The 15,033-nt window shown below is 28.2% G+C and overlaps 1 protein-coding gene and 1 long non-coding RNA gene across 2 annotated transcripts; both read left to right on the plus strand.

Annotated features, from left to right (window-relative positions):
- The first annotated feature begins 6,449 nt into the window (after window positions 1–6,449).
- Window positions 6,450–6,997, plus strand: LOC113784604 (uncharacterized). Its single transcript, XR_003470689.2, has 3 exons — window positions 6,450–6,498; window positions 6,602–6,697; window positions 6,799–6,997. It is a non-coding gene; the product is annotated as an uncharacterized lncRNA (long non-coding RNA).
- Window positions 6,998–10,490: 3,493 nt separating this feature from the next.
- On the plus strand, window positions 10,491–12,522 carry LOC101512295 (ethylene-responsive transcription factor ERF113-like). Its single transcript, XM_004515346.4, has 2 exons — window positions 10,491–10,920; window positions 11,794–12,522. Exons 1-2 carry the CDS (start codon window positions 10,854–10,856, stop codon window positions 12,411–12,413), a joined length of 687 nt encoding a protein of 228 aa, XP_004515403.1. The 5' UTR covers window positions 10,491–10,853; the 3' UTR covers window positions 12,414–12,522.
- Window positions 12,523–15,033: the final 2,511 nt, after the last annotated feature.

A 15,033-nucleotide genomic window follows, 5' to 3' on the forward strand; every position in this document is an offset into this window, starting at 1 on the left:
GTTGAGATTAGTAAAATTTAAATGGGTTGAGTTAGTAAAATAAAAATGAGTTGGGTTATGGGCCGAGACTAAAATAAGTAGATTTGGGCTGAGATTAAAATGAGTACATTTGGGCTGTCAAACAAAGGGGGCGCCCACGCAAGGTTAAAACAAGGAATTAGAAAACCCTAGCTTATCTTAAGGAGGCGGCCAAGCAAATAAAAACCGGGTAAACAGAAACTAGAAAAAACCCTAGTTTCATGAAGGAGGCGGCCGCACTAAGGGAAACAAACACAAAATGAGAACTCTGTGGATAAGCAACACGAACACGAAGAAGGACGAAGAAGCAGCGACGGTCAGTGACAAAGGCAACAACGGCGATGGCGGTGATAAAGGCGTCAACGGCGATGGCAGTGATAAAGGCGTCAACGGTGACGGAAGTGACAAAAGACGTCAACGGCGAACGGTAGTGACATCAGGCACAGGTTCGAAATTTTATTCATATTTTTATAAGTTTCTTTCATTAATTTTCATTTTTATAAATAAAATAAAAACAACATTTTTAAACGAAATATTAGTTGTATGATAAAGATGTTGAAACAGATTTATTGTAAAAATAAAAATACCTGCGATTTCTATTTGTTGTTGTTACTGGTCTCTGGTTTCTTCCTCTTCCTATTTCTTTGCGTATTTTTTATCTGTGGTGTTCATCCTCTTTTGTGTGTGTGTGTTTTTAGTTCAACTTCGATCCTCTCTTTGAAATTTTATAGGGTATATTTATAGAGTTTTTTATGTGTTCAGTTGCTTTCTTTGTCTGCCTTGGTCCTTCTCTATCAATTTCTTGTTTGATGTTTTGATTCTTTGCTCATCATCTGCATTTTTTCTACACCTCTGATGTATTCATGGTTTTGACTTATCTGTTTTGATCAGTTCTGTTGCTGAGCTTTAATTTGTCTTTTAGTTTCTTTTTTTTAAACTCTAAAAGTTGTCTCTTTGTTCTGCACAATGTGTACCAAGACTGATTTAAAAAATTATGTTTTTATGTTTCTCAATTCAGTTAAAACAGGAACAGATGTACCAATAAGCATGGCTTGTGCATCAATGGCAGTCATCATCAGCATGGCAGAGTTTGGCAGTGAACAAAGTCAACATAGCATGGCTTGATCTTATTTGATTTTTATTGTAATTTATTTTTGCCTTTATTCTTAGTTTGTAATTTGATTTGGTTTTAAAACTCTAATTAGATTTGAAATTGTAAATTTATAATACATAATGAAATTATTTATTGTAATTATTTTTATTTCCTTTTTTAAATACATATTTCCTTTTTATATTTGTTTTTAAAATGGACAAAATTAGGGTACTACAGTCCCTATTCTCTCATAAAAAAATATATAAAGTCATTAACCAAATAGCTTTACTTTATTGAATCATTTAAAAGATAATCAAATTTGTTTTAAGCTAATAGATTGATGCGATAGGTGAGCTCTGTATCAACAATTATTATTGGTGACGCGCCCAAGTACTGATGTAATGTTGAATACCACAAAATGGCACACATGGCTACAATCTCTCATGATTGAACTACATGTTCCTTTTCACATTCTTATATGTTGTTATGTGACAACCTCATTGCTGTTCTAGTTTTGCATCCTTGTACAAACCAGATGGAATAGGACATTCATTTTGCCTTGAAACAGGTAGTGTCTAAGTCTCTAGTTGTCCTTCGTGTGACCAACATGTGAGTTGAATTCATTCACGAAGTCACAACCATCAACTTAATTTGAAGACGTTTGCACCAAACTCAATGTGTAACCACCTTGACTTTGAGGGGTGCTATTAGAGTATGTTATGAGGAGCCCTAGAAGTGAACATCACAAAGAATCAAGTGCCTACGACAGTTAGTTAATAGTTATGGTCTTAACTGTAACGACTTCTATATATAGCAATGAGTGATGTAAGAACTTCAAATTCAAAGTAATGAAACCATTTGCTTCATTCTGTTTTCTCATTCTCCATATACAATAATCATCCAAGTTATACCCTTTCTAAACAATAAAAACCGTTGAAATAGTAACACTACAAATCATGTTTATAAGGATTACAAACAATGCCTCCGCCGCAGCGCTCCGATCCGGGTTCAGGATCCGGTGGGTTGCGGGTTTACCAAGCCTAGAAAGGAAGCAATGTTAGTTCCCATTCAAGATTTCGTTTTTCCCCCCTTTTTTGTTGGTTATTTGTTTCACCTCTTTACTTTTATTTAATTATTACTATCGACTTTTTTATTGGTTTGTCACAATTCTGCTCTCAGAAAATTCCCCATTTGTTTTAGCAAGTATTTGTTATGCTTCTCTAATTCAAGTAGTAGCTTTTCTTTTTGTTAAATTTGTTTGTGTGAGTATTTTTAATTTATACTGATATGGTGTACATATGTTAGAGCTTAGAAGTGTTCCTATTTTGGAAGGCGTTTATTTTTATGTGTTGAGTTAGAGAAATATTGTTTACAAAGAAAATTGATGTTTAACTTAGGAATTGATTTACTATGATGCATATATTTGAAGGGGCCTTTTCTGTTAGCTTTTGTCGCTTTTAACTGTTACTGAAATAGTTTGAAAGTTATACTTGCTTTGGAGTTTAGACATGATGGAATCATTTATTGGCTTTACAGTGAAATTTGTAAATATAGTTTGGATTTGCTGCATATTTCTCAAACCGAAATTACTTTGCATGATGACTGGCCGCTTCGGGTCAATAGGTGAAATGAAGCCTATGGTTCACATGGTCACAGTACATCACTTGTTTAATTAGAGTGCATCTCTTATATGATTCAAAATTTAAAGCTATTATTAGTATAACCAAACTATGAGACTTCGAATTTAGTTCAACATTCACATAACCAACCGTATATGGTTAGTGCTAAAGGAAACATAGACATATCATATTAATATGTTCAATGAATAATCCATTTATCCAAATAAGAGTTTGAAAAAAAAAAGTAATGTGGAATTGTGGATGCAGATATTAAATAATTTTATCGAGGGTTTGTATATTTTATAATGTTAGTAACTTAAATTGTAACATGCCACCATTGAGGTATAATGAAATTGCATAATGGTGCAAAATAAATACAACTATTTGTCATTAAACACCTATATATTTTCATGTTGATCTGTATCGATCTTTATGTTGCAATAGATGATGACAGAGAGTTTGATTGCTGCAACCAAGAGACTAAATCCTCTCTAGTTGCAATAAAACAACCAATTTGATCTTCACTCTGTCTAAATGTAGCAGCCAAATTTCTCAAATGAGAGGCAAAAGAAATATTGAGTCCTTGGGCAAACTTATGAGCACCAGTACCAGTTTGTGCTAAGAATAGCTCTGGTAGTTCCTCATCCTTCTTAATAATTTTGGCCAGTGTCCACATCCACTCTTCAAGAGCAGTTAGAGCTGCCCCAACTGACAAGAGTACTCTTCTTTCTATTTGGCTTTGTTGTGATATAGGAGTAGTAGCAGACTAAATGATCAAGATGTTTGAAAATCATTTTGTTGAACATGCATGACTTTTTTAGTGTAAGAGTTATTTTATAAAGGTAATTTAAGTCTTTCAAATTTAATAAAAATTTATCAATATATACAAGAATAATTATGTAATTTTTTGGCAAGATTGTGCTTATTGTTATGCATCCAAACCCTGCGCACTCTTCTTCTAACTCCAATCTCTTGCTCAAAAAACTTATTTAATTGCTATGGATACAATGGTTACAAAGAAAATATGCATTACCCTCAAGCTGTATTAAAAACACAATTACCATATGCACACTATGTAAGCCTTGCATTGTAAAAGCAAATACATAATAGATGTGAGAACATAAATAACTCAATTAACTTTTTATGTAGAAATATGATCCTTAAAATGTGATTAAAATCATTTTACCATTGTATTTTTTTTTCAGAAGTAGTTATGAATCATAATTGGATGAATGCTAATCATTTGAGTGAAGAGTATGAAAAGGGAGTTGAGGAGTTTTTACAATTTGCTTTAAAAAAACTTCTTGAAAGTAAAGGAAGGTTTTATTGTCCTTGTGTTATTTGTTTGAATGAAAATACATTATATTTTGAGGAAATACGAAGTCATCTTATTTGTTTTGGGATTGACCTAAACTATATCAGATGGATATGGCATGGTGATTCGTTAAACATGTCAAATACCTCAAAAAGAGAGGAAGTAAATGTAGATATGAATGATCAACTAGAGGACATGATACGTGATGTTGGACAAGAGTCCTTTAATTGTGCACATGTATATGATAATTTGTGCAGTGACAAAGAAGAGACTTTGTATTCGGGATGCACTAACTTCACACGGTTGTCTGCCGTATTGAGATTGTTCAACTTGAAGGCGACAAATGGCTGGACAGATAAAAGCCTCACTGAATTACTTGAATTGTTGAAAGAAATGCTCCCAGAAGGTAACACATTGCCGAATCGTAACTATGAGGCAAATAAGTTATTGTGTCCAATGGGCAATGGAGTATAGGAAAAATACATGCATGCCCTAATGATTTTTTATTGTATAGAAATGAGTTTGAAGAGTTGATTAAGTGTCCTAGGTGTGGACTATCACGCTACAAAATGAAGGATGGTGATTACATTTATGATGAAAGCTCAAAGACACCTCATGCGAAGGTGTTATGGTATCTTCCAATTGTTCCAAGGTTCAAACGTTTGTTTGCTAATACAAATGATGCAAAGAATGTAAGATGGCATGCTGATGAGAGGAAGCGTGATGGACAACTTCATCACCCAGTTGATTCTTTGCAATGGAAGAAAATTGATGATTTGTACCCGGAGTTCGAAAGTGAGCCGACGAACCTTAGGCTTGGACTTGCTACAAATGGAATGAATCCATATGGAAACTTAAGTAGTAACCATAGTTCATGGCTTGTTCTACTAGTTATCTACAACCTACCTCCTTGGATTTGCATGAAGCGTAAATACATCATGTTACCAAGGTTTTAGATGCAAATGCTCAAGTACCTATACCCACTGATGAGGTGACAACAGTTGGTCATGCTTCAAATACTTTCATTCAATGGCCAAAAAGACTTTTGCGGCTTGTTTCTAATAAAGTATTCATTACTTATGCCTTTTCTATTTACACTTGAAATATTTTAAATGACTAATAATTTATCTTTAATTATTTAGGAGGTTGACATATTTATGAAAGTTGACGTTCCACTCAAAAAATCTGAATCTCAACTAGATTGTATTCAACAATTGTTGTTAAAGTCGATGAGTATATCATTGTCTATAGAACTACAATTGGAACATGAGACAAGTGAAGTGTTTGTTTTTGGACAAAGTGATATAGTGGAGTTGTGTATGGGTAATCGAGAGTTGTGCATCACTATTATACAAATATGGTTGACGTAAGTACATTTAATTTGTAAAATTAGTAAAAAAATTAATTTCATTTATAACAAATACTTATTTTAATTTATTTATTTTAATATCTTAGATATATGCATCGCATTTGTATTGACTTGGACAAGAGTGACGTGTATGGATTCATTGATCCGTGTTTCATTCAGAGTGAATATGATTCTATTGGGGCTAAAAAATACATACAAAATAAGTTGCAGCATGATCAAAAAGAGTGTTATCTATTACCTTATCTCAACAAATAAGTAAAATTTTATTATAATTTATCCATTACAAGTTTATAACATAAATGTACTTAACATTTTTACCTTTTTACACAATGTAGTTGTTATTGGCAATTGCTCGTTATTTTTCCTAAGAAGAATACTATAGTCTTCCTATGTTCATTGGGATGGAAACCAAATAAAAATATCACGCACATCGTCGATTTGTAAGTGTTTATTGTATTTCTGGTATATGTATTTCAAATGCACATTTAGATCTTTTTAGAAATGACTATGCTGGCCTTCTACAAATCCAATTAAACATTGTTGTGTTGGCACAAAATAGAAATGCTAAGGCACATGCAAATGCACAAAATTTGAGTTTTTAGATTCTTTGCTTTTGTGATAGATATATTCTGAACATGCTTGATGGCACAACATTATTGTATATCAAAACTTTTTTAAGAGGCTTATGGCTTTAAAGGTAGTGAATAATATAATAATATAATTCATCTCTATGTGGTTTATTTTCTACAATAATTTGTTTTTCTTTATTAATTTTATTTATTGGCGCTTTGTAGTTAACTAAGTTAATATTTTTACATTTTGACTAAAGTTTGAATTCTAGTATTTTAACTCCTTTACAGCTTTCTGAGGGTTTCTATCTCATTATTCTTCTCTTAACCATTTATTGCATGGCATGATTTGGTAAACCATCCATTTTTCTCATTGTTGATGTAAAAGCCCCTGAATCTTAAGAAGTGAGAGGCATAAAGAGGGAAAGGGAAATAATTAGTTAGTGGAAATATATTAGTTTTTCCTTAAGTCGCGAAGATTAAGAAATAACAAGCCCACATGGAGCATTCCCATTGTAAGTTGTTTAGATTATATATATAGAATTTCAATTATAATTTATATGTTTTTATCTATATAATATTTACTCATTATAATTTACATATAATATTCAATTTTAGTGTCAAAGACAACCTAAAGGTTATGAGTGTGGTTACTACATTATGATACATATGTTGAACATTGTATTTAGTGGTCTTGTTGATTCATGGATGCGGGTATGTGATAGATTTTTTCAAATTTAGTATTAATTAACTACTTATGATTTTTATGGTCACATGATTTAGATAACTTTGTTATTTCAATGTTTATAATTCAGATATTTGGAGAATCAAAACCATTTGAAGATGAAGAAATGATGAATGTCCGACAACGTTGTGCAAACTTGATTCTTGAACTAATAGAAAATGCTTGAAGCACTTGTATCATTTTAGTATCTTTAGACTGTTAATAGAAGATAATGTTTTTTTTTTACTAGTGAATATTATGTAGCTCTAAATTTGATAATTTAGATTTTGTAAAAAATTTATGACTCGTTGTCATTGATTTTTAAATGTAAAGCTTCGTATGAAGTTTTGTGTTTTATGGTTGAATGAGAAATTCTAGTTAATAATGTAATATGTGAAATTATGAGGATGCATATGTAAGGGGTGAAAGTTATAAAGAACAAAAAATCAAAAAGTTAATTATTTAAATCGATTCACTCATCGATAAAATAAACAATTTTGAATATGACTTGTAATATTGGTTCAAATTTAACCGATGTAATAAATCAATTTTGAATTTGACTTGTTATATTGGTTCAAATTTAATCGATCTAATAGATTAATTTTGAATTTGACTTATTATATTGGTTCAAATTTAACCGATCTAATAAATCATTTTTTAATTTGACTTATTATATTGGTTCAAATTTAACCGATTTAATAAATCATTTTTTAATGTGACTTGTTACATCTATTATTTTAGCTGATTTAATAATTAACTATTTATTACAACGCTTAATGTTAGATCTGATAAGAAACTGATCTAACAAGTATATAAGAACCGATCTAACAAGGTTTAATTGCACTACTAAATATTATACTAAGTTCTTTGCAATTATCTTTAAATCTAAGAGAAATAAATTGTTTATTCAATGTCACAAAGACACTTATAATATGTGTTGCAAGCTAGCTAATACTTAGTCTTTGCATTTGACATCTTTTGATCTCTTTGGATTGTTGTTTCTTTCCTCTTGGATTTAGTTTTGCCTTTGAGATTTTTGTTTTCTTTCTTTTTTATTTTATTAATATATTTTAATTTATCAAAATATTTTTGCAAATTAATTTAATTATGAAAAAATAAAAAATCTACATTATGTAAATAAATAAATAAACATAACTATATAAAAGAGATGTAATTAGTTTTTTTTAGACGAAGTGCAAATATAATTGAAACTCACATATACAATTGTGAGATTTCAAGTTCAAACTCAAATAAAGATATTCAACCTAACAATATCGACATATATCAGTTAAGTTAAACTTAATTGAAAAAAGTAATTAATTTTTACATATATGTTAGATATCAACTTTCATGTGCGATGCTTTGGACCTTAATTTTTGGTTTAAAAAAAAGGGCAGCATGTCGAAGAGATGCATTTTACATGCGCAAATAAGCGTCCATGATTCGCGACGATACATTAAAATAATATTTTGTTACGTACAACCGAAAGGCACCACACATTAATACTCAAAAATAAAGCCAAAAATGGATCTCTCCACAAAACGAAAATGAACGTACATTCACTGAATTAATAATACCCCATACCTCTTTATGCGATCCAAATAAATAAATAATAAATTACAAAATATTATAATAATTCAAACAAGGTATACAATATTAGAATATCAAGAAAACCACTCGTAAGACATAAGCAACCACATGTAAGATCTATATATGCCAAATAGGACATGTCCATGAAATTTTGGTGTCTTTGTAATTATTTAAATGCAAAATGCTTTTCGTAATTTTTTAATTTAATTTTAGATGATAATTCAATTATGTATATTTTTATTGTATTTAGTCATTTATTTAAAATGTTAATAATGTTATTTTTTTTCTTCAGAAATCAAAAAAAATTATGGTCATATTCAAACAAAATCCATAAAATTTATTATCAATTTAAAAAAAATCATATATTTATCGATTCTATAATTCAAATATTCAAATAAATACATATTTTTATCTATAACAAAAACAACAATATCAAATTCATCAAATAAAAAACCAACACTTTAAGATTTAATCATCAAATCATCAAATAAAAAACCCACACTTTAAGATTTAATCATCAAATCACTAAAACAATATCATCTTCTTCTTTCTATCATTCTCCAAATCAATATCTTCTTTATTTGTTGTTGGTGTGTTATTGTTGGAGTTGAAAATATGAGTTTATTTGAAGATTTAAGTTATGAATTTGATAAAAATTTGGATTTTGTTGAAGATGATAATTAACTTTATGGGTTTTGTTTGAAGATGATGACAAATTTTTTGAGTTTCTGTAAAAAAAGATAACATTGTTGATATTTTAAGACATAAAAGATCAAATTGTTACTTAAAATTAAGTAAATGATCACTTCGAAGAAAAAAAAAACTGAATTATTACCTAAAATTAAGTTAAAAGACTATGAGATGTATTTTGCCTTACCTAAATATTATTTTTTTACTGCAAATTCATAAATATATAATTTAATCATAATTAATGTTTTTTTTTTAAATTACTTTGATCATAATTCAATTATAAATCCAAACTTAGAAACATTTCTACCTACAATTATAATATGTATAGTTAATATTATTCTACTAGAAATGCATGCAATAGGGGGGAAAATAAATGTGAATAATTTAATATCATATAACTTGATTTTAATTCAATTATTAAAACTATCAAATGAATTTTAATTGTTCAAATAAAATTTTATCATCAAGATCATAAGAATTAACAGAGTTTAGCAAGTTTTAAGATCTTTACGTTATATTTTCAAGTTCTTATCACATAATGATCTAATATTTTAATGATAAACACAAATATTTTAAAAATAATCTTTATATAATTTTTATATAAAATTGTTTTTTTAATATCTATACATGCTAACTAATATTATTTATATACAAAAATTTGGGTGTCCGTCAGAAATTAGAATTTTAGATTATCCGTGTACTCCCTTTGTCCCTAATTTTTATTAGACTTAAATATATATATTAAGAAGCGATTAATTTAAATAAAAATAAACCAATTTGCCTTTATTTATTATATTTTGTTCACATTTTTTTTCTCAAACTTCTAAAACACTTTCAGTCCGATTTATTCGCATTTTCTTATCTTCCAACTTCACACATGTTTTTTATGCACAAGTGTGCTTCATAATTCACATTGCAAGTATTAGACTTGTGGTAATAAAGTACTCTTCTATTTTCAAAGCAAAACATATGGTAAACATAAAATTCATTTAAGAGATACATTTTGGATTTTATAACATGTGCATAAATGTAAATGAATTAAAGTTTTGAGATAAAAATAAAAATCTAAAAGAATAAAAGATCAAAAACGGGTAAATAATAAATTGATAATGATATACTACTTATTTTTAGTACATCTTTATATCACTCAATTAATCACGTAAAAAAATACATTTAATTTAATTGAATTGAATAAATAATTAATTCAAATTACAAAAAATAATATTATTTAATTAAACTATATAATTAACTATAATTTTCAACTAATCTAAATTAGCTACCTATGAAACTAAAATAAAAATATTTTTGTCATAGAACCATCATCTACGAAAAAAAAAATACTTTACACACGTGGCATAGTAATCCAAAAACAATTTATTTATAAAAAAAACTCCAAAGGGACAAACATGACTTTAACAACAAGAAAGTCTATGTTAATATTATCTTGTTCTTTTCTTAACATGTTCTTTATTATTATTTATTTTTGTCATAATTCTCTTTCTTATTTAAAATATGAGAAGCAAAACAGAATCCTCTCTTTTGATCTTGGTGTTTAATTTGTTTTCATTCATTCATCTTCAAATCACTAAGATCATCTTTTTTGAGAAATCTTAGATCTTCTTTTATCAATGTTTTCAAAACTCATCAACAAAGCTAGTGTATATACATATATATAAGAGTAGAAGAACAAGTACTTTAGAGAGAGAGAGAGAGAGAGAGATCAAGGTGGATCAAAGGAAAGGGAAGAAGTATCTCCCTTCTGATCATGAATCAGAGGAGAAAAGAGAAGCTTTCAAATTTTCTGAATACCAAACACAAATATCTAATAAAAATCAAAAGAAAAAGGCTTCATCATCACACTTCTCTATGAAAAGTATAATAAGCACTTCTGAATTTATGGAGAGGAAAAATCAATCTCAACCTACACAACAAGGTATAAACAATTACAAGGCTTTTATATATATATATATATATATATATATGCTTTTTTTCATTTCTTCATTTTACCTTGAGTTGATCAAAATCTCATAATTTTATATATATTTATTTTTAAGTGAAGATGTCTTCATCAAGGTTTGTTTCTCAATATACTCATAAACATATTTTCACCATTAACCCCAGTGCAACTAAGTACCATGATATTTTAAATTTTTATTTTTTTTTTGAGGAAAGATATTTCATCTCTCTAAAAAGTCAGAAAAAGAACCAAAATGTTTACATTTTTTCTCCTTCACAAAAATCTCCATTTGTTGTATCATCATCATCATCATCATCATCATTATTATTATTATTATTATTATTATTATTATTATTATTATTATTATTATTATTATTATTATTATTATTATTATTATTATTATTATTATTATTATTATTATTATTATGCTAATCCGACTAAAAATTATATAACTTCAATTATATGTCCTCAAAAAATACATATAATTCATATATATCATCGATGTAAAAACAATTTTTATATTGTGAATCAATTATAATATACTGTGAAATTTTTAAAAATATTTGACTTTAATCATAATTACTTTTAAAATTACTAATATGACTAGTTGTGAACTAATCATGATTTACTTATATAATAAAATTTTGTATACCAATGGTTATATTTATTGCTCTTATATATGCAAAATCTTATGCTTTTAATTATGAGTCATATATTTATGTGCATAAAAATCCCATTGGATGATCTAATTTCCATTTATAGTGAAATTGTCTTTACAATGTACATAAATTATATTAGACCAAAATTGTACTAACCAATTATATATTACATAAAATGATTAATTTGTAGGTAATGAAAAGAAAAAACATTACAGAGGTGTACGGCAAAGACCATGGGGGAAATGGGCAGCTGAAATAAGAGACCCTAAAAAGGCAGCACGAGTGTGGCTTGGCACCTTTGATACAGCAGAAGCAGCAGCGTCTGCTTATGATGCTGCTGCTTACAAATTCAAAGGAAACAAAGCCAAACTCAATTTCCCTCAACTCATCATTAATAATGTTGATGCTAATTCGGATCTATCACCGTGTAAAAATATTAATGTTTCATCTTCTTCATCATCTTCTTCTTCGCAATATGTTCCATCGAAGAATCTACTTTTTCCGTCGTCTTTGGAGGAAGGGTTCCCAAACCTAATGCAATATGTGCAAGTGCTTTGTAGTAAGGATGATGAAGATCTTCGACGTGCTACTTCATGTCTTTACAATAATAATAACAATAACAACAATAATAATAATAATAACAACAACAACGAGCAATTTCGTTATTATTATAATTTGCCGCCATTGTTTTCTACATCATCGAGATTTCCATCCTCTACTTCTAAGGATGTTGTTGTGCCTAGGGTTGGAGATTGTGGTTCTTCTGAAAGACGAAATGGTTTTCATGAAAGGAACCCAAGAGGGTCATAATTTCTATGACCTAAATTTTCTATTATGATCGATAGGTCTTAGTTATTAAAGACACTAGACGACTCATTATAATTTTAAATTTAAATATGAATCATCTGATTTTTAATCATTGATCTTCGAAGCAACAAATGTTTTTATATTATATATGACAAGTCCATGCATTTGGAAGATGGTTTTTTGTTGTCAAGGAGAGTTAGTATGTCATTTGTTGTCTTTTTGTTTTAAAATATTGTTGGAATGGCAAGCAAGTATGCCAAATTTTTACCTTCTTTTCATGTCATTCTAATGAAATAATAATGACAATTTTCAAGGAAAAATTATAATCAAAAGAGAGAATAATTTTAGTTGATGTCTTTCTTTGTGGATCGAGTGAGAAAGGGAAAGGTAATATGTTGATATATTGCCTTAGTTTTTTTGTTGATATATCATTGTCATTCCTAATGTGACAATTAGATGTATCATTGTCTTCTTTTGGTCAATTATTACTAAATACTAACCATATAATATACTTTATTGTCTGGTCTCATTCCTAAAATTAAATTCAAAATTAGTGTTATAGAACCTCTATATAGAATGTACTTTGACCAATGAAAATTATTCAACATAATAAATAGTTATAAATCACAGATCCAAAAGAAATAGATATAAATCAAATCAATAAAATTTACATTTCATTTAAAATTATGATTTAATTTGTATACATTGTCGAAGTAAAATTTTTTTATACTCTTTGTCAATCAAAACGGTTATATCATTAGAGATATTTGACTTTTATTATAACTACCTCTAAAGTCATGACTCTTAATGATTGTGATGCGTTGCCAATGTAAAACTTTTTATATTGACAATGCAAATCAATTAAACTCTTAAAATTATTAATAAAATCTTACACAAGTATAACATAATATCTCCTTATATTTAAGTGTTTCAATCAAAAGAAATCATAATCAGATTAAACGTTCAATGAATATAGTCAACAGTTTAAAGTTAATAAATTCAACCGAGATCAAACCAAAGTCGAACTAATAATAAGTAAATATAAGTTTAAACTCAAATATTTTTGTTTTTATATTTTTAGACATGATAAATATACAATTTTTAACTTATAATATTTAATTTTTTTTTGAGAAAGAATAAAGATAACTAACTACTTTGTGATCTCTAAATTCATGTATGCTATATATTTTATAAAATAGCAATATCAATCACAAAAAAGGAGTTTGAATTATGGTCTTTTTTGAAATGTTAATTCATGCTTTTACTTTTTAAATTAACTCAAAGATCAATTATGGTTTCACATAAAAATTCAAAACGTTCTTGGTAAGTTAATAAAACAAATGAAATAAATTATTTCTATGTGATCAATTATAGTGTGTGAGAAATAATAAAAGACAGAGATAAGAAAATTACACTGTAATGTATTTTGCTTCATCCAATGTGAGCTACATCAAGTCCTTACAATTTGTGAGTTTTTTCCACTAATGTGCTTCACATAAAAATATTTTTGTTTTCACACAATCACTTTTGATCAATTACATCATTCACCTTTCAATCTTGAAAGGATTTCTACAATTACCTTTCAGTTCATAAATGATTTTTACAAGATACCTTTTAATCACTAAAATGATTTTTACAACATACTCAAACTATCTAAAAAGATAAACTTGAGTTTCTAATGATGTTATGAAAAGTATTTGTAGGATCAGAATCTACTCAACACTTGTTTGAATTGGATTAGCAGTAATAACTCAAAAAAGGATCATTGAATATAGTAAGAGAGAGCTGGAGTTTTTGCTTGATTGAGAGTTTTGTTTGCTCGAGTATGATTGTTTTAGTGAAGAAATGATTGCACAAAAAAATCTTGTCATTATCTTCACTTTGATGCTTCTTTCATACGCATGGAGAAGGTTAGAAAGGGTTCATTATAGCCGTTACTAAACTTGAAGACAAGCATTTGTTTATAGTGAGATTTAATAGACATGTGTGCTATTTAATTCATAACATTGTTGGTTTTGTGTTGAATGGAAAACGTGGCTGAAGAATTTTGCAGTTGTCAAATGTCAGTTTTTTTTGTCTCAAAGGCATGTTGAGCTTTTTGCAAAAGATGCAACATCAATGTCATTTCATCCTTGAGATTGATCTGGTCATTGATCTTGATGTTGTTTTTTGCTTCTTTGGGCCTCTAGCTAGACTTTTGAGCTTGAGTATAGTTTTGAGTAGTTTTGATATTCTTTTATTTTAAGATTCAGATTATAGAGAATGATTCATTCTACTTATGTCCTTAAAGCATAATGTTTCTTTGATTTAGATCATGGTGTGATTGTTGATTATTGTATGAATGTACTTAATCATCTATATTTGAATAAAGCACTCAAGAACACAAATTAAACATCAACATAGTCATAATCACTATTAAAATTTAAGTAACTTGTTTGTTGATCTTCAAAATACTTGATTTAAGATTTTGCCTCAATATATTATTCATATTAAAAAATAAAAGTCAAACATTGGTTTTTACCAAAAAAAAAATTATACATGAAAAGGTAAAAGAATTGAGCAACAAATTAAATCAGTCGTGCATCATAAAGGTACTAATAATGAAATATGATATATATATATA

This window comes from Cicer arietinum, chromosome 8, assembly GCF_000331145.2.
Source record: "Cicer arietinum cultivar CDC Frontier isolate Library 1 chromosome 8, Cicar.CDCFrontier_v2.0, whole genome shotgun sequence".
Lineage (NCBI taxonomy): Eukaryota > Viridiplantae > Streptophyta > Magnoliopsida > Fabales > Fabaceae > Cicer > Cicer arietinum.